This window comes from Achroia grisella, unplaced genomic scaffold, assembly GCF_030625045.1.
Source record: "Achroia grisella isolate CSIRO2021 unplaced genomic scaffold, CSIRO_AGI_Agris_v1 utg782, whole genome shotgun sequence".
Classification (NCBI taxonomy): Eukaryota; Metazoa; Arthropoda; class Insecta; order Lepidoptera; family Pyralidae; genus Achroia; species Achroia grisella.
In genome coordinates this window covers 1,908,045-1,929,962 of record NW_026713022.1, presented here as the reverse complement: position 1 = coordinate 1,929,962, position 21,918 = coordinate 1,908,045, and the positions used below count along the sequence as shown (strand labels likewise).

The following is a 21,918-nucleotide window of genomic DNA, read 5'->3' as shown; positions in this document are numbered from 1 at the left end:
GGCTTACCTAATTTTGTTGCCAAGCAGCATATTTGTAAGATGTGTTGCGGTTGAAGAATGAAATAGTCAGTGAAAACAGGATAGGAGAGACATCTCTGTCCTTCTAAATGACAAAGCATAAAAGTAATCACGGACCAAACGTGATAACGTGATATGCGTAATGCTGATCATCTACAAGTATATAGACACAACAGTTACAGTTACAGTTACAACAATTACCACTTGCCATAAGTTTTCTTGTCAGCTTGGTTTCTATATTCATTAACTAATAAAGAAAAAATATTTAGTTTCTAATTAAGTAAAACCTTATACATCGCTCTTGTCCTCTAATGTACTTACAAGGAAAATACTATAAGTTACGTGCTTTTTATTTTTATTAAAACAACGGCGGGTCATTACAGTAGCTATTTTATTCTCTGGGAAGAACAACAAGCAATACATTAGAGTTGTCGATTTAATAGCATCACATATCACAATCAGCAGCAACAAGTGCAACAGAAATAGTGCATCCTGTTATGAAGCATGCGTCCGCGCAGACGCGGGACGCACACGGATCGGATGGATAATCGATTTTACGAGCTCCCGAAATAAACTGCGTCCCTACAACATGCATCATCGGCGGTGCATTCTGCATTTAACTTTACTTATTTCGAGCACAACAATACTAAGATTTAGTTCTATAACAAAGTTCTATATTCTGAGAGGAAGACCCTAAATAGATGGATGGACCGTATGGAAGATGATGTGTATAAAAGGAGATTAAAGAGTACTCAGATATGACGGCCGATAGGGATCAGTGAAAGAAAAGAATATATAGAAGAATATTGCGCCGAAACCAAATAATAGGACAAGGCAAGACAATAATGAAAAAGAAATCAGTTCTCTTGTGATATAAACAAGTATCGATTACAGATTGAAAATGATTCATTGACTTAAGTTGAGAATTAACGGAAATAGTAGACGGGAACAATAAAAATAAATCTAATATCTCTTCTTTTAAATTGGATTGGTCGGACCTAATACCTGAACTACCAGTAAAACGTCATAGTTTCAAGTACAACATGTACATTACGAAACAAAATTAGTACATACACAATCATATTTTATATTAAAAGTAAAATATAAATTTACTATACCTACTATAAGCTTGTGTAAACTATTCTAATACTGTTGGCCGCAGCTGGCCTTTACAGATTCACCGAATATAGGGGGCGAGTGCTGATGGCACTCCCAACCCGTGACACCTCCTGACTGATAGACACCACGATAAGCACGCAATTCTACATTAATTTTTCTAAGCAATGGTAATAATTTTCCAGGTATTCTACCGTCAGCCCCAAAATGGTAACAAATTTATGAACCTAATTGTAGAGACACTGATAATTTTCCGAACTGATGGTAGATTAGCTTTATCATAAATGTCGGTAATACTTAAAGCTATATATATGAGTACTTTATTAATATTGTAGTAGTGTAGTGTTTTCTTTGATTTTATTGAGTTAATTTTTTTATTACCTGATATAGAATTTTATTGAGATGCATGATCTTATTTTATTGTATCTATAATATTCAATTAATTTTCCCTACGTTACTATGGCAATGTAATATATTTTTTATATGGCAATATTTAATTTAAATCCGTAGATGTGTCCACTCCATGTAGACAAATAAACGCAGTAGAATCCGTAGCAGAATGGCGTCTCGATCTCAATAAATGGGTGCGTTCACCTAAATAGTGCAGTGGGTGTTGGGTTTTATTGTTACGACTGGCTTAACGAGCCTGTTTTATATGCCCTGCGCCTCTAACTGTTACTCCATTTAAGAAAGGTTACATGCTGATTCTTTCCTAGTTGCTTAGGTTGACAACCCAGCTGAAATATACTGAAACTATGTAGCTAAAGTCCGCGCTTTCGTTTGCATAAAATTAGTAATTTGAGTGGTTAGTAATGTGACAAATTTGAAATTAATTTTAGAAATAAATAATAACATTTTCTATACATGTATTATATACAATCTATCTTCACATCATATTTCAATACGATCCGTTTAGCCGATTACTAGTAATATGACCACAGACAAACACTTTCCAATTTATAATATTAATATGTAGGTATAGTATAGATAGGTATCATTATATAATTTGGATTATTAGCGGTAATGAGTACAGTAGAGTTGTCTTATAATTGTAATTATTCAAGTTCCGTGCTTCTTAAATTCAATAAAAGGATCTATATTTAACTTGTTCAGAAATCTTATACCACCGCCCCACCGGTCATGCACAACAAATTCTAAGAACTTCGGAGAGCATTAAGTCTTCATGTGAAACTTCTTAAAATTATATATAGTATAAACTCAATATACAATATATAATACTAATAATCTAATATTCATACTTACAATTGATTAATATTAGTTGTACTTTTGCATATGAGAAGAAGTATCTCAGCTATTAAAAAAATAATAATAAATAGATAAGTAAATAATTAAGTACTATGATTGATATAACACTATCAATGAAATATAAATCAACTAACATATACTGTTATTATATTACATGCGCTATGTTATTAGTAATTCAACTAATAAAAATTTTAAAAATATGGGAGTTACTGAATTTTTTAATGTCTATAAGTAAAATTGGATGCTAAAATGACACACAAATGGTTTCTCATAAATAGTAATAGAGTATACCTACTTTATATATGTAACTGTACAAAAATATATATATGTAACTTTTAAACTTGACAAAAAAATATATAAAAACTAGTATTTGAAGTTTGAAGGCGGTAAGGCGGTACGATCCGTGTTCCACGAATGTCATGTTGACGTTTACGAGGCACGTCACAAATAAAATAAGAATTTAACTAAAATACCTCGTGTGGGGGCTCGTAAACCAACCAGCATGGAATAGTTAACCAAAAAAGTACACCTATCAAATATCACATTCATTACGGACCAATAAATGCGGTGTGTTTTTAAACGTAAAGACTCATTGGGCTTAGAATGTTACATATTATGTATGATATTAATAAATACTAGTTGTGCCCGGTTTCGGTTGCAACGGTTTCATCCGCATGAAATTTATAGGTCATATCTTATTCTGATGTGTAAGCTATATTACTGTAAAGTTGCATCAAAATCCGTTGAGTAGTTCATAAACTTTCGCGTTTATAATATTAATAATGTAAGCCTAAACTAAACTGTGTTTTTTTTTGTTCAAAATGCAATGCTTATGGTAAAGAATAAAGCAGCGTATACCTACTATGTTTAGATACATGTGAATTCTATTTGTTATCTATCAGCATATTCTATTTAAATTTTTTTTTTAAACCAATTTATTAAATATTTTAATTGATGTCACCAAAGCGCGCCGCTCAGGTGTAATTTGAGGCGAAAGATATGGTGTATTAGATATATTCCGGGGACAGTATATCGGGACATACATGTTCAAAGCTTAGTCTTAGTTATCTTTGTTTGTAAACACATATATCAATACATACAGCTTTTATATCGAATTTTAAATGAACTATATATCAGTGGTATATTCTATTTTCAAATTACTTGTTCAATTGAATATACTTTGAGTTATTAATACTAATTAATGCATAATTTATCCATGTAAATAAGTGGATGTTAATAAATAAATAAACATTATTTTGTTTGAAAAATCGTACAATTTTGTAATAAATGGGATATCGTGAAAAACATAACTTATTTAATTGTTAAGTAAAAATTAAGTAGGTATTTTGAAATGTAATCTTTGGAGAAAACTGTTATTTAATTTAAAATGTCACTGAGATGTATGTACATGTATATGCCATCTCATAGATGAGAGATGGCTTAGTGTGAAACAGATGAGATATAATATTCAACATATTATATGAGAATACAAATTCCTAATTTGAAAAGTAGGTATAATAAAATTAACCGCGTGAAGCCAATTTTTCGTCGCAAGATAAACTTATCACTTAATGGCCACATGAGAGCCGATACGGTGCCGCATAAAAATAAATTTAAAAAGACTTTAAAAGCATCTGTCTGTTCGCGCCTCTCACGTAATATCATTTGCATTTCCTTATGACTACACATCACAATCTCGCGACCGATTATTTGATATTTTAAGTGTATTTTTGTGTAACTGGAATGCTGGTAAATAAACCGACGGCCTGATAGAAATCATCTCCTACGAGTATATACATGAACAGCTCCGCTAACTTATGCGTTTCTCTTCTTAAGAACTAAGTTGCTATGCATTCATAACCTGTGTTTTCAAAGCTATCATTTCAAACTGGAAAATAGCTTAAAAATCGAGTTGAACAAAAGTCAGAACATAAACTAGCTACTACTTTGAAAAACTTATACATACTTTGGGAGCGACCGTACAAATATATTTAATACATGCTCGTACATTGGTATTGTATGGCATTGGATTGTACATAGCTATGAATATAATAAATATATATATATATGTTTATATACTATATCACAATAAAGTTTTATAAGTATCTAATATAGGACTACTGCGGCATAGCGAGCGGACTTCTACTTGTTCCTACAATCTATTTACTTTAGTTAGTACACGATCGTGTTCTCACTTCAAAGAACAAGCTCCTAATTATCACAATGCAAATCGTACAAACATTAGTAAAATGTTAGCCAACATGTGTGTTGGCGGCAAAGCCCGGATCAAACAATCGGGCGAGCGGGCAAACATGAATGTTTGGGCTATCGCCACTTTCGGTTCTGTTCAAACACCACTGTTGTTTGTTCAAGTGCCAGTGACACGCCACTGCGGGTATCTTGGTCCACCTTTATACGACCTCTTTAAATCCTATAACTATCCCATTACCGGTTGAAATACTTATTTTTTAGGGAGGCAAGGTAGATCAGATTACGCTGGTGGTCGGGCCGAAACAAGGCGACACCTTTTGCTGGTACTGGTTGGATTTACCTGTCAGAGTTTTAACAAGCTAAGCTAAGTAAGGGATGACAAAGGTTATATATAATGGCCTGTGCCGTCAACATATTTTATAACAGTACTATATTTTATGATTAAGTCTAAATATATCTAATCCCGGGGTTTCAGACAGGTGATGTGTCGGTTAGGTTATCGGCCTTCCTAAACTACATATACTTGAATGCAATAATGACAGCTTTATCCGTCATACTCATTACTGGTGGTACATATATAAAGGCTGGTTCGATGTGGAGGGAAATAACGGAGACCTTAATCCAGTGGGACAACACAGTCATCAACAACACAGTAGGGCAGCAAAGATATTTTTGCACTGCGTTATGCCTGGGATACCAATGCAAAAAACTCGTAAGGGACCAAGAATTGCTTACCAGTTATAAATTGATCGATGAATTAATATTGTTATCTATAATATAGAAGGATATTCTTTATGGTCGCCTGTTCACAATGGTTGGTTCACGTAGTGCCTTAATAAACGTTTCTTTTATTGCCTTTTTAATTACTTTAATCATCGACATTAAAAAAACATAAAAACTTCGATTAAGGTCTAGTAGTACCTTTACGGAAACCTCCACGTAAATAGCTATACACATAATGTTTACGTATTTTACGAATATGTATGTATATCAATATGATATATTATGTGGTTATATGTACGGATTTCCTAAAATATACCTATGTGTATTTTAATATTATTATTGTTATTAAAATGGTTCACTTATCAATTACGTATCGTATGATATTATTTTATCACAACTATAGTTTTAACAAACATCTATTTTTCAAGGAATATCTATAAGTTGCATATTCATAATTTTTTGTCAGGCCGTAATTGCCATACTTATTCTATGAAGTAAGATCTCAAAAAGTATCTAATGGCAATGATTTATATGAAACATGAAATTACAGGATGATGCTTGACATCTTAATTCTTTGGAATGGCAATGCATACCTACTTTATATTAGCAGCTCTTGAATGCTATCATAGGTGTCACATAAGAACTTAATATCCGTAGTGCTGATCATTTAGAAACGCGACAGCTACGTACGTACTCAGATGGAACGTCAGCTTATTTACCATTAAAACATTTTTTTAGAGATATCCATGCAGACGACTGGAATATTTTCGATTTTATAAATTTTTGCCTCTAGATTATTTCATTCAGATATATACATTGAAAAAATTAGTACTGTAATAGACTTCAAAACATAGATTTACAGAATACAAGATAATTGCAGAAAAATAATGACGAACAAACTATTATAACAGACGACTGAAATATTTTCGATTTTATAAATTTTTGCCTCTAGATTATTTTTTAGGGTAATCGTCAAACAAGCATATAGCCCTTTTGATGGTAAACGGTTACCGTAGCCTAAGGACGCCTGAAACACAAGGGGTGTCACGTGCGCGTTGGCGAAACTGTCATGAAAACAATCCGTTCCAACATGTAAACATGGCTGTATGTGCGCAGTTCCCTTTACCTTTCCGTTAAAGGATAAATAAAACTAAATAAAAAAACAATCTATTCTTTGTTCCAGGTGGGTTGTGGTGGCAGGTGCGTGGCGCGCGAGCGTTCTAAGACCACCGACTACTCCTGGTACAGCACGCAACGACCGTCACTCCTCGCTCCTCCAGCTGGCAGCGTGGGGTGTGCCGGCAGCGTTGGCCGCCGCTGTTCTTGTCACTAGAGACGTTGATGCTGATGAACTCACAGGTGAGATTTTTACGCATGATACATCATTAATATGATATCAGGTATTCTGTAAGAATGAAATCAGAAAAGGTTGCCATAAAGTTATTTTAGTATAAATACCAAAATATACATTGAAAAATAAATTGAAAAAATGAGTACTGTAATAGACATCAAAACATGGATCAGTAATTACAGAAAAATAATGACGAACAAACTATTATTAGTTACATTAGTACAACACTATTGTAAACAAAATGTTTAGGCTATTTATTACACTCAATTTTGTGAATATAATAAAAAAAAATTCCTTGTTAGACCTCAACTAAATAATTTAAACAGTGTACGCATGCAAATTTATGTTTCTATCTTTTTTTTTGGCAATATATAGATATTATTATTATTGTAACTATTTAGTTGATAAATTTTATTTCAGTATAGATAAATAGTTATTACATGACTACATATTTATTTCTATGTGATGGTAATTGTTTTTAGCTACTTTAGCAAGAAGTTCCACGCCGCATATGGAGAGCAATTCCGTGTAAAGCCAACTACCTACCATATAAGTATCGTTAAGAATAACATGGCTAGAAAGCATCGAATTTCATAAATATTAAAAGCTTGCAAAGTGTATGTACCCAGATATAGCTACAAGAAAACTTGTACGTTAAATTGACTGTTTATTTAATGCAATTTACATTTTTAACCGACTTCAAACAAAGAGGTTCTCAATGATTTCTTTTTTTGAACAATGGTGGACTCTTCATTACTCCTTCATTTATAAAAAAAGATTTGGATATCTGTTTTATTTGATTGCTCATATGTATGTATACCTATATGATGACGTCGATGAAACAAATGACAATTAAAATCGTCTTTTTGTAATGCCAAGTTATACTATATTATTAAACTTCTTTTTCTAATACTAATACACATGCCTATCTCGTTCTAAAATTTAGAATTCATGGTTAAATTAGGTAAGTAGGTACCTACTTTACAATAGGTTTACTTCCGGCAGAACAATACCTGTAGTTCTTTCTGTATAATACTTAGATCAATCGATTATGTTCCAAATCTATTATATCCGTATAAAATCACAATAGGCCTGATTAAAGCTCAGTTTATAGTCCTGTCTCGGTTGTTTAATTGGCGGCTTTTACAAAGCGATTGAATGTTGTATGAGTGCTCAGAAGCACGTACTCATACTACAAAGGCATTGGGAATTGTACCCATGAAATACCCCAAGTATTGTACCTATTATCGAAGGTCTCAATGTACTGACTTGTGAAATCTAAACTACTTACTAAATATTATAAAGACGAAATATTTGATTTTTTATTTGTAATTAATGTTAGCCAGGAAGTATACGGGTGAATTTTAAATATTGTAAAGAAATAGACTACAGTTGTAGCCCGCAAGGGAAACCAAATAGAACAATACAAAGAAGAAAGTGTTACTTTAGAATACCTACAATGTTCGAATAATAAAAGAAATTTATTATAGAAAAAAAAGTAATAAGTGGCCAGTATTCAGCTGATTTTAATAATTCCTTCACCCATAGATAACAAAAAAAAATTAACAAGTAAAGGATTTATTTTATTAAGAAAAGTCAATATACAGAAATAGAAATAAATAGAAATAAAATAATTTTATTCAAATAAACTCATTACAAGCACTTTTGAATAATCTACCACTCATTCGGAATGCAGATTCATCACAGGAAGAATGAGCTAGAAACTTGTGTGTTGCTCTTTTTAATAGTTGTTTTTTTTATATAAATAATTACAGTATAACAAGTAAGAGGCATGCGATAATCAACATAGAAGTCGCTACGCACTCATTATTAATGTAATCAGATAATATTGTCAGTGCTATATATTTAAAGTTTTTCTATAAAAACATTATTATCATTAACGAATTCTTCAATTTTATAGTAAGCTTTTTGCAAAGGAACTGTTTTATTTGACATTTAAATCTTTTTTCTGGCAGATTTATAACAGATTCTGGTATTTTATTGTAAAACCTTACGCAATTGCCGACAGAACTCCGAATACTCCCAAATAAACAGACAGCAGAACATATGTCTATAAACAATGATCACTACCTTCCAAATACGCCCGAACTCAACGTGTCTGTTATTCTAGTCTAATGAAAAAAAAACAACACGAAGAAAACTTGTGTACATAAATTCTACGTATTCTTGAAATAACAACGTCGCATTGTCTTGGGTACTTATATTTATTTATTTTTTATCAAACAAACTCCTTATCATATAAGCTAGGGACGATTAAATCCTAATTTAAAGACAAGCGCCGTCTTGTAGAATGCCGCACTGATAATTGTTACTGAAATAATAATTAATATAACTAGGAATTAACATTTAAGATAATAAAGTCTAATAAGTAGTCCCTTTGTTGTTAGTGATTACGCTGGGACTTTGTAGAGGCTCTTCCAATGATAAAGTGGTGTACAATCTTACATATTTCTTCTCTTAGCCCTAATTAAGTAACAATGCTACTAATAATAATTGGAAAATAAATTAAAATCTGTAATTTTACAATTATATACTAATCCTTTCGCAGTTTGACAACAATTGAAAACAACAATTTTGTTCTGTGTAACTCTTAGATGGTAGGTATATTACAAGGATAGATATACCATCTAAGAGAATATTATAAGGCCCAGTTTTTAATCTATTTTAATTGATAATAAAGCTGCCAAAGCTATTATATATGTAAATAGTTTATATTATGTTTTGATATAAAGTCTGTTGAGTATTAAAACAGAGCACAAATTCTGGTTTATTATAAGAATATTTTAGCACATCCTTTGATATCCCTAAAGATTATAGGTCTATGAGATTAATCCTTTTACGTTCATTAGTCCAATATAAGGCTTCGTTATGCTGTATATCAGGTGTCCATACTATATTGCATGATTACCCGCTCTTTATGTAGTAGATAGATATCATAAAATATTTCAACAGACGTTCTATAAATTAATGTTAAGCTTTGTCAACAATATTTCAATCTAAAATATAGAAGATAATAAATTGTGTAGTCAATGAAACGTTAATGAACTTCTCTTGAAAATTATATTAAAAAAAAGAGACAACAAAAGGATCATTTTACATTTTTGCACAGTATTCTATTTTTCTAATTATTCTGTTATACCTACTAGATAATTGTATACAGCATTACAACAATTACTTAAGTTTGATTTGATTTAAAGATATGCATGTACCTAATACCAATCTTGTAATACTGTATATTGTATAAAACACAGAATAACATACCTACCAAGTATAAACGTATCATCAACTGATTTCTCAGGCATATTGCAGTTTCAATCGTGCCACGCGTATTGTGTTTTTATTTTTATTATTTCCACTTCCATTATGGAGTCCGAAAGAAATGCTCGACCATTATTCGAGCCGTTAAATACGACACCTTTCCTCCTCGTACGTTCATATTTCAATTTTAAATCGGCCTTTTTAACCGCTGCCTTATTAATGCAAGCCTTTTTTCTCTCGCCGTGTTTGTGTAGGTGTTCGCTTTGAGAGCTGGTTTAGTCGAAACGGAATGTTATTCAGCTCAATATAGGTACGAGTAGAAGGTACTCTGGAAACAATCCGCATCCGCAAAAGCCTTACATTTATTTGTGCTCATTTCTTTAAAAGTTTATATTTTTCTTTTCCAGGTACTTGCTTTGTGGGTAATCAGTCTACTAAATCTTTATTGGCATTGGTTATCGTCCCGGAGTCGATATGCCTACTTCTTGGCTGCCTGTTCCTTGCATCGGGCCTTCGCGCAATACTGCGGCGGCCTGCTCCGATACCAGCTCCGTCTGCTCTCTTGAGCGGCCCTCCGCAACCACCAACAGACCAGAGTTTACTACGACTAGGAGCCTTCGCAGCTTTATACGCCGTGCCATCTACTTGCATACTAGCAACATGGATGTACGAGTATGCTTGGAGAGATCACTGGTTATCAGCTCCTATGCCATCTACTGAACCGTCAACCCATCCGCATCCTGCATTTTGGGTGTTCTTGTTCAGAATTTTCGCAACGCAAATATTGGGTGTTATGGTCGCAGTTTGGATAGCGACGCCCCGATTAAAAGCCTTATGGCGAATGATAGCTGGACCAAGGAAACCACCTTTAGCAAAGTGCCCATCCGGTCCGCCACCTACGCCTTTAACCTTACATTGTTATGCCACTCACCCGCATACACTGTCGCGGTCACAGATTCACAAATACGCGACGTACAGACCACCACAGCAACATTCGTACAGAAAGCCAAGACATTATCATTACTCTGCTGGTGAAACTATCCTTTGACCGGCACATTGGTAGCCGTCTGCTCAAGTTTCAAAAGACACGTCACTATAGCAAGAGCGCCTCAGATTGCATTTAATAATGATAGGACTGTATATAATAGAATATGTTTCATTGATGTAAAATATAAGGTTTTGAAGTGCCATTAATTACGTTTGTATAGTTTTAAGGCTGAAATAGACCAACAATGGATTGGTTAATTAAATTAGGCAATTACAACATGCCAAGTCTTGTCATGCAAAGGGCGAGCAATGCATGTTTTCTTAAGAACAATGTAACATACAATTCAAGTCATCGATTATAGTAAAATATTTAAATAGACTGTAATAAAGACGTATTACTAATCTTTATTAAGTATATTTATTATTTAACTGACTATACAATACATGAAAAATTATATTAATATTATCAATAAATTTAGTAAAGATTACTATGTAAATATTTCTACTTAAGTAGGCAACGAAAAAATCATCCTATAGGGAAAAATATACAAAGTTATTTAGGCATTTTTGAGCATTTGCTTATATTTTCCTGAATAATAAAATTATTATTATAATACATACTGTATACGTTATATTGTAAGTATCAATAACGAGGAAGTATTATAAGATATTGTGGGTAATTTCATATAAGAACAGTAACTATACAGCGCGTCCAACATATCATAAATTGAAAGGCGAAACTACTGGCAACAACATACATGCGTCATGATAATAATATTTTGCTATGTAGGCACTTCAAATATGTAATGGCAATAAAATAACCGCTGTAATTTGAACTAATTGTAAGAGCAATATCTCAGATCAATCTCTCATATTTTTGCTACTTCACAGATATGTTGAACACACTGTTCTTTTTTTTTTGTATAAAGTTTATATATCACGAATGTGTATAAATAAATCACGATTAAGGAAATTAGTATCACTGTGCTGTTGTAAGTATAGCGACGAGAACTGAGCTTATTACACTAACAAAATCAGATAGGTGTGCGTGGAGTATATTTTATTTTATATTGTACCGTATACCTTCATGACCGCAATTTCAGAGATAGAGTAGCCAAAGGCATTGTCAACTACCAAATAAATAATTTTCATGTACATACATTTCGCAGAATACCTATAGGTATATCAATCAATGATTCAGTGTAAATCTACCGCCATATCTGCAATTAATTTTAATTAATTATAATCCAATCAATACAATTATGTTGCGTATTTTATTACTTAACCTCGCAAAGTCGTTCAGAAATATAAGTTACAAAGGTTTTATTTTTAATTCACGATATGTTGGGTGTATAAGTCGGGATAGTAAAACTTTAGTTAGTATTTTTTAGAAAATTATACAACTACTGAACTACATATATAGAAATATCTATAAGTTATCTATCCCACCATTTTTAATGTTATTCCTAACCCATTGCATTGAGCATGGTGTATTAGGTAGGTACTAATTAGTTCTAGAGTGTCAAGGTCAAACTCATACCCAGGAAATTTATTATTTGGAGATGCTACATTATATTTCTAATATAGTGTTACAATGCGGTTACAGAAGCCGTGTATTGCCAAAATAGTATTATATTGTAAATACGGAATTTATTACGTAAATATAGTATTTTGTACATAAACTTAATGTAAGGTATGTTGAAATAAAAGTTATGTATATATCATGACCTTATGTTTTATTTAATGCATTATCTACCATCTACCACCATAAAATAGTAGTTCCTGAGATACATATTGACTATATACAGATATAATTGACTTTTCGCTGTCAATATACGGAGGCAGACTGTATATTTCTGTCGTTAAACTTGCTTTCTAACCTGTATACCAATAAATATGGAACTGAAACATGAAATAATGTATAGAAAATACGGGCTTCCTTACACCAAATTTACATCTTGAAGGGTATATGATAACATGAAGTCCTTTATGTTATATATGTAAACTAGCTACCCACCCCGGCTTCGCACCTTTGTATGTGTATTATATAGGTATATGAATATTCCTCTAGAATCACATTAAATAAAAATCGCTTCAAAATCCGTTGCGTAGTATCAAAGATGAAAGAAGCATACATAGGGACAAACAGCGAGGGCAAATTTATTTTATACCATGTAATAATGATGATGATGACTAAAACATTTAAAGGAACATTTTGCTCTACAACGAAATCTCTAACTCGTAACAATGCTTACAGAAATAAAACCTATTATAATAATAAACTCTATTATGTATATACAGCTCAGAAGGGAAAGCACAAAACACTGACAATTAAAGAAAAATTAAATATTTTAGACCGCCTAAATCGTTACAAATCTTTTAGTAGTTGACATACATAATTAAGTATAATTTGTACTTCAGAGTGCATATACATATATAACATATAGAATCTTATCACTGAATCTGTAGTTTGTAGGATTACAAGGTACTCTTTTGCAAAAAATTCCGGACTATAGGGGAGTACTGTATAATCCGACAAATTCGATGGTCCGACACTGCCTTGCAAAACGTTTGTCGGATAACCGGGGGTCAACAGCATTATTATTTTTGCATATCCGTCACCCGTGTGCTTAAACCTAATCTACCTATAGAGCATTAATCTAGCAATAGATACAGTCAGGTACCAATCTTCATTGCACTCGTTGGCCCGTGAATCGCAACACTACTAAGGCCCTCTGTGACTCCTCAGTGTGCGATAAACTATATGAAGTTGTCATAAAATAGAAGTTCAATTGAAAACATCTGTGATTGTCATAACAAATATATACTTAGTTATAAATCGAATATCATAATTTATTAAAAATATTTGGTAGGCGCCTAATATGTAAAAAGTTATTTTCGCTAAGCAAATAGTCACTACGTCTAGTATTGTTTTACTGTATGTTCTCTAATGATTGTATTTATAATGTCAATGTCAATTATGACAGTTCGAGTTTCGTGGCTGTCTCTGTGATCTGTGATGCACATTCACTCATTTTGGTCATTCACTTGATTCAATTCGATTGTGAAATAAAAATAAATAATCATTAAAAATACTTATCTATTTATCAAAATCGAACACTATAAAGCATGGATTCAATAATTACGCCCATGTGATAAAAATACTAAGAAAGTTTACTTCCTTTTAGTGAAATAATATTTTTTATCTTTATTGGTTCTGGGGCTATCACCAAAATAAAATCTTACCATGGCTGATGCAGCAGCAGCACGGCGCGAAGCTCGTAGAAGAAGAATATTAGAAAATAGTCATAACAGACTTCAACTTATATCTGGAAAATCTAGCGACGAATGTTGTACAGGTACTATTTCAATAATTTACATAACTTGTTTATTAATCTGGAATTTTCTTAATCTTTTCTTTTTCATTTTAGTATCACCGGCCAGAAATCCAATTCCCGAACAAAATTACGAACTTTCTACAACCTCAGAGAGTAGCAGCAGTAAATCCACTCTCAATAATGGAGTACTTATTGTTGAGTCTGAAACTTTTGATTTGTTGACACCAATGCATGACATTATTGCAGGCAATGGTGATGTTGTTAATGAGAATGATTCAGCGAATGTTCTCTCACCAGTGGAGACAGAACAAACATCTACAATTTGGGATAAATTGATCAGCCACAAATATGACATAGTTTTGTTATCCCTACTCATTCAACTCTTATATGGATTATCTTTTATAACACTTGACAGTACATATATTTTTCTTCCTTTTGCCATATATGTTATTACAAAATTAATATTTTTTCCTACAAAAACTAATTCAAAGTTTGCAAATGTGATTCAATTACTAAATGGTTTATCACCACAGACTGATAGACTACAAAAAGTACTTAGTATCACACAATGGTCAGGAGTGATTTTTCAAGATGTATGCATTTATCTATTCACTACTATTTGCATCCAATCACTTTATAATACAATAATTGAAAATTTTGCAACATTATAATTACTTGGAACCCCAAAATGAGGGCAATAAATTGACTGAGTGTTATACAACAATAGCGGGCTAGATCCTGACAAGAATGTTCCATAGTTTTGATTGCTTGTGCCTTTATATATAAGTGAGACATGACATATGTGCGTTTTAGTCACATATTGCCATTTTAGTTTTAAAATAGGTACCATTTTGTAAATAAAGACAGTTAATAAATTTTAGTTCAAATTAACATCTTGCTCAAAATTCTAAAGAACTCTTTTTATGCATGCATTTTATTTGCGAAATTTTAAGCAATCATGCACTTTAAATTCATGTCCTCTGAACAATGTGAATTTCCATTAGCTCTCTTACCATCCAAAATGTGGATGATTCCACATTGTATTGAAAGATGTATGTATAATGTTTCAATGTCAATACAATTAGGTTTTTATTACAACATTGTAACAGATATGGACTTTGCAGAGGTGGTCATCACCCTCATAAAGTACCAGAATGTATTGTGTACGAGCCACAGTGATGACATAGAATGTATGCTCTATATTCAAACATGATTAGCCCTTCCAAATCTCAAATCTATGCATTTTTAATTATTCAATTTATTATTTCCATGTGAATCATATTTATTGTTGGAAAAATGCAGTGTATGCCAAATTAGATTAACTATTTCAATCTTCCTGTAATATTTTTATATACTTACATAATAATAATAAGATCTGTTATTAAATTGTCCATCATATATCTAATAAGGCCTATAAGGACAAATATTTTGTTGTACATATTTGTATAATCTTAACTTTGCATTACATATAAGAATTCTCAGGATTTGTGTAATTAGGTTGAAACATATGAAAAATATGTCATCCATAAATTTATATACTTCATAGAGTGGTGATGTAATCATCTTGCTTTGAATTAAAAAGTCCCAAATTAAATTTTCAGTGAGACTTGTGATGTATTTCAGGCATAAGTGTTGCAAGTTATACACTTAGGCTTGTGTCCTAATATCTTATAATGTGGTATATGACAAAAATCCTTTTCTGACTACCAGATAATTAGTGTTATTATGGGGTACTTATTTATTCACCTCATATATATATAGTATAAAATATTGCAGTAACAACTTAACCAGTTTATAATAATAATTTCTTTCCAAAATCTCATATATAACTTCAATATTCCAGATTAATAGTTAGGAAATTCAAAATAATTATGGCACATACCACCCAATTATAATATGGGTCATTGTAAAAAAAAAACTACATTGATGCATATTTAAAGTTGCCATATACTTGAATAGCTAGCCAAGTGGCTCTTTGAGTATATAACTGAAATTTCTTTCGTAAATAAAAATAAAAAATTAATGCAGTAGCTGTGGTCCTTGAGTTGTGATACATTAATAATTGAATATTCCCTAACTGCACATTGACCTAAACTAATTCTAACATGTTACAGATTCAGTAAACTGGTAACCTGGTATGATGTGCACAAGTAACTCCATAAAAATCTTGTAAAATATTTTGTTAATATTGTACCTAGCCAATGGGCATTGTATTATTTATCAATATAAACTATGTAATAAATCCGTTAAATGCAAGTTGTTTGATAATTTAATCTAAAGTTCAATCAAATATAAATGAAAGGTTTATTTTAATTATATTTTCTAACACAGTTGAAATAAAAAAAATGGTGTAAAGGTCTGTTGTTATTTATCATTTCCTTCCATGTAGTTCGTTGAATACTCTGAATAGCAACGTAGCTGTAATCAAATTCCAAGTTTATTCATTTACGTAAAGATAAGAAATGGTTACATAAATTACGTAAATATGTATTATACTAAGATGGGAACTAGATACTGTAAATCCATACATGGGTAATGGGATTCATAGCATACTACCGTTAGTATGCTATGAATATATTTTTACATATGAGTTGAACTCCTAAAGTAACTAATTAAACAAAGCAGACAAAAAGGTATATAAACGAAAAGTATAATGAAATGATACTAAATAAAACAAAAAATTATATTATAATAAGTTTACTACTGAATAACTAAAGACTATGACACAATAAAATGCATAAACAAATCAAAATGTCAAATAAAAAAATAACAAGATCTAGTAAAGTGAAATACTGACAAACTAAAACTTTGTAAAGAAACTTTTTATAGTATTCATTATTGTCTTACTTTGTTTACTTTTATCTAAAGTAGGAGTGTGTAGCTCAGTCCTTTTTGTTTGAATTCCATCCTTTTCACCCGTGCTCTGACATTCTTCTGACTCTTTTTTCTTATTATCACTATCAGATCTAGTGACAGTTTTACTACTTATATTAAGTTTTATTTCTGGACTAGTGGAACTACACCTTTCATTTTTAGGTTTACTTTGTACAAAATCATTATTCTTATTACTAAGTTTTGTGTGTGTAATATTCAAGTCAGTTGAGCTGTCAGAGCACCCGAATTCCTATTGTTTTTTATCTATACTCTTTGATTTCTTGTCCCTTACAGGCTTCGCGCGTACCACATCCGTCCGCCCAATTGTGATCATTTTTAATTCCCAAGCTTCTATATCTTTTCTGTAACAAAGAGTTTTAGAAAAGATTTAATAATAAATACACCTGGCTTGGTAAATTATCTTGTTGTGATATGAATATAATTATAAACTTTTATGTTTAATACATGATAATGGAATGGTGCATTCTATAGTATTGTGCCAATACAGGGCTGGTAGAGCATCACATGATGAAGACTGTCTATTATTATATTCAGATTGTTCAGTCATCTAAAGTAACACTTCACCTCTTGATAAGATCATAAAATTGTAATATTTATTTTATTTAATACTAACTTGTACTTATTCATAAGTTCCAGAGCCTGCTTTTCATATTTGGCCTTTTCACTTTCAGCCAGTTTTAGCCACTCTTCTTTCATTTTTAGTTGATACTCTTTTATATTTTTCCCCTGAAATGTTTCTTTTCTTGACTGTACATAAAGAAAATAAGATGACATTGGCTTTTTTGGACGACCTAATTCTTTAAAATCCTGAAATTTATAATAAATTATTATATTATAAAAAAAAGTTATAAATGCACAAAAATACTACATTCCTATAATATAAATTATTTTTGTCTTATTTTTAAATATGTATAGTCTTACAGCTTTTAATTTTCTCTTCTCCCGTGCCACGGCCATTTCTTCCCTCAGCTTCTTGATATCTGCTTTTTGTTCTTCAGTTAATGAAGACTCATAGATATCTTTAATTTTTTTGTAATCCTCCATATCTTTTTCATACTCTTTCAACATTTGTGCCTTGGTCTAGAAAGTAACAATTTCATTATCAATGAATAAATGTTTTTGTGAATTCATTTGAAATATTTATTGCTTTATTTTACCAATTAAGTTATCAAATATACTTTGTTCATATCTGAAACCCTATTTTCAATAAAGCAATTGGGTAGAGATGGTGATATATTAAATTTATAAATATGTTATTTATAATTTATTGATTTCTCTTGTTATTGGATTTAATTATTTTAAACATTTCAATGAAAAATGAAGAATGAAGCATTAAATACATGTGCCTGCTTTTAAAATCTAATTACTCTTAAATTTAAAAGTAGATAGGTTTATTTCATTACTTATTAATTTCTAAGGTAGATAAAATTATTTTGTATTTTAACTAGAAAATACCTCAGAATCAAGTTGTTGCCAGTGCTTTGAGGTCCATGCTATCGCCTCTTTTGAAGTGATCCCGGGATTCTTAGCAAGCAGTGCCGGTCTCATCTGAGTCATGAATTTGAAGAATGGTGTCAATGGCCGCTTTGGTTTGTCTATGCCCAACCTTTCTTCAGCTGACTTCCTGGTATAATTACATATTTGTGGTGCGAACCAATGGCCTCTGTAATTAATTTAAAAATCGTGTTAATGATAATCTGTATACATATATTTAACTTATTTTACAATCTAATAAAGTTGTTACCTTAAAAATCAAGAAATAAATGGTTAGAATAATAAATGCAGAAAACTATATTTAGCTGGAGCATGATTGATCTAGAGATTTTATATTATTATCTATATAAAACAAAAATTTAGCTTCATTATTATTATATAGTTTTAGTCGTAAATAATATACCAAGCTCAAAGTTAGTAAAGTGATGGGATGATGATGATGTAAAGTGCAAAGTTGAAAATTATTAATAGGATCTAAATATGAACATTACAAATTCAATATGAAATGTAAATGGCCACATTGGTGGTTTGTTTTTAAGTTTTTATTATTTAACCTGATTTGGAAAATTGTCCAAATATAAACATTGAGCAGAATATTCTATACATATATATATATACAGTATAGAACATTTGGTCATATTAGGCTTTTTACAGGTCTCTTGCATCGCAACATTTAGGCAAAGATAGCTGTTAACTTTTGAATAACAGTTTTAATATGTCGAACTAATTTAGTTCATAAATAAAAATCAATTAAACATTATTATCAACATGTATTTAAAAATAAGTATTTTATCGTTGTTTTCCTTACATTATTTTATTGAATATTATATTCTATTTTTATTTACTTATTACAATTATCCAAAAATGTTGTATTATTTTAAATAAACAAATGTAAACGTTGAAAAAGTTAAGCGTCATAACCTCAATAATATAAATGTATATACCTTCCGTGAACAAGAGCTTTGTAGCTACCAGTAATATAATTACTAAAGCGAGTTAGCTGTGTAAATGACGACATGTCGAACTAATTTTATTTCTTCATTGATATTATATAAAATTTAATAAGAAAAATACGACAGTATAAAAATTACAAGACCAAGATGTGCGGTTATCACCACAGATAACTACGATCACAGATCAGAAATATTATGTGGTTCGTTATCTCCATAGAGTACTAACTCATATTATTATAGTGTTAATAGCTATTTCCCGTTATCAATTATTAATAAAAACTGACATAACTTAACATGGTTTAATAATGTGCATTCTTGATACTAAAATATATTTGATGACATACATTTTCAGTAATAGAGAATAATAATAATAATCTTTTAGCTAGAAGGAAATAGACAGTAATTGGGCATTCAGGAAAACCGGAAATATCTCTGTTGACAGCTTATAGATTCAAAACAAGGTTGCCAAGTCAAGTGATTTATCGCTATATGAGTGCTTTAATCGGTGCCAAAAAAAAAAAATATTCTTTTTATTTGTGAATGTAGATAAAATTTCCTTTCTCTTCAAAATTAGTTCACATATTCATAATATAATTTTAAATTCTCTTCTCAATAAGTATTCTCAAAGATTATTAATCGCTTGTCAAATAGATATTTTAACAGTAATGTAATAATACAATGGATGTTGAATGAACATAGAGGTTAATATACATAATTGTATTTGAGTAATAAATTCTGTCATTGTTAAAAAGAATATATTGATAGATTAAAAAAATTACGTTTAACATCATGTTCGTATTTTATTAAAAATATCCATTATCTAGGTCATTTCACTCGGAATATCTCCCATTTCAACAGGTTATGGGCTAATAACTACAAATAATATAAAATATATTAATATTTACATAAAATATAATAATTAAAATTAAAAACATTAAAAATTAATATAGGAAATTGGTAGTAGCACTCACCAGTATTAAGCAACGCCGGGATCAGGATCAGTGTTAAGGAAAACCAGGACTAGGATTTTGGATACCTACACTAGTTAATATTAGTCAGTTAGCAAGTTCAGTCAATGTTCATAGTATATAAGACAAAAGGGTAATCTGTCATAAAAAAATATTATTTTCTTTTATTATTTTTACATTGACAAGCGCTGCTAGAATGCATATCGCCTGCCATTGAACCAAGGAGGTTCTTAACATCTTCTCTCGATGTGTAATCCTAGCAGCTTACTAATCTTCTCTAACCTTGGCTTTGGTAAAGCTTTAGTAAAAATATCCGCAAGCTGCCACTCACTGCTAATTTTCTGAACCATGAGATCACCTTTTGTCACAAGTTCTCGAACAAAGAAGTGCCTGATGAGAATATGTTTTGTTCTCTTGTGAAACTCAGGATTTTCCGCTAGTCTCACCGCGGCTTCATTGTCCACTTGTAATACAGGAGGATACTGTATTTCAGTAAGTTCGCTTAGTATCCTAGTTAGCCAAATGCATTCTCGAGCTGCTTCACTGGCCGCAACTATTTCTGCTTCAGTGGTTGAAATTGCAACACTTGCTTGTTTTTGACTCATCCAAGATACAGCACCACCAGCAAACATGCACAGTACTCCAGAAGTTGACCTTCCAGTACCAACGTCTCCTCCATGGTCAGCGTCACTATAACACTCTATGATGCCCTTTTTATAGTTCTTTTGATACAAAATACCCATATCTTGCGTATGTTGTAGATAACGCAGAATCCGTTTCAGCTTTACACAATCGTCTTCAGTTGGATTTTCCAAATTTCTTGAGACGACACTAACAGCAAATGCAATGTCAGGTCTCGTTCCAACCATGAGATATGCTAAGGCTCCAACAATATGTCTATAGTTCAACAACATATTACTCATGTCGACCTTATCCCGGTTTTGAGACATGTCTCTAACAATTGGTGTATGCACCGGTCTGCAGCTGTCCATCCCAAACCGTCGAAGAACTTTGTTCACATAACACTTCTGATGAATTTTTATGCCGTCTTCTCTGGTTATTATCTCTATACCGAGAAAGTAGGATACAGACTTCGTTGTGATTTTAAATTTTCCCATTAAATCTTTTAGGAAACTTTCGATCAGTTTCTGATTAGACGCAGCTACCAAACCATCATCCACATAAAGAGCCACAATGAGCTTCTCGCTAGACTCCTTTCTTGTGAAAAGGCATGGATCAGCATCAGATACTTTCAAACCGATTTCCTTGAAAAAATCTAATATACGCTTGTTCCAGCACCGAGGTGCCTGCTTCAAACC

The 21,918-nt window shown here is 31.5% G+C and overlaps 3 protein-coding genes across 3 annotated transcripts in view; 2 read left to right on the top strand and 1 right to left on the bottom strand.

Moving 5' to 3' along the window:
* Positions 1 to 11,277, top strand: part of LOC131851395 (frizzled-4) — a 43,105-nt gene extending 31,828 nt beyond the window's left edge. The window contains exons 2-3 of the mRNA XM_059201892.1: positions 6,518 to 6,693; positions 10,372 to 11,277. Of these exons, the coding sequence (XP_059057875.1) occupies positions 6,518 to 6,693; positions 10,372 to 11,012 (817 nt within the window). The 3' untranslated portion in view covers positions 11,013 to 11,277. The remainder of the gene's footprint in view (positions 1 to 6,517; positions 6,694 to 10,371) is intronic.
* Positions 11,278 to 13,998: 2,721 nt separating this feature from the next.
* On the top strand, positions 13,999 to 15,755 carry LOC131851403 (uncharacterized). Its single transcript, XM_059201905.1, has 2 exons — positions 13,999 to 14,310; positions 14,383 to 15,755. The coding sequence occupies exons 1-2, from the start codon at positions 14,199 to 14,201 to the stop codon at positions 14,958 to 14,960; spliced, it is 690 nt and encodes a 229-aa protein (XP_059057888.1). The 5' UTR covers positions 13,999 to 14,198; the 3' UTR covers positions 14,961 to 15,755.
* A 1,100-nt stretch (positions 15,756 to 16,855) lies between these two features.
* On the bottom strand, positions 16,856 to 19,730 carry LOC131851405 (transcription factor A, mitochondrial). Its single transcript, XM_059201907.1, has 5 exons — positions 19,623 to 19,730; positions 18,640 to 18,847; positions 18,106 to 18,264; positions 17,798 to 17,991; positions 16,856 to 17,525 (listed from the first exon to the last, which is right to left on the bottom strand). Exons 1-5 carry the CDS (start codon positions 19,694 to 19,696, stop codon positions 17,414 to 17,416), a joined length of 747 nt encoding a protein of 248 aa, XP_059057890.1. The 5' UTR covers positions 19,697 to 19,730; the 3' UTR covers positions 16,856 to 17,413.
* Positions 19,731 to 21,918: the final 2,188 nt, after the last annotated feature.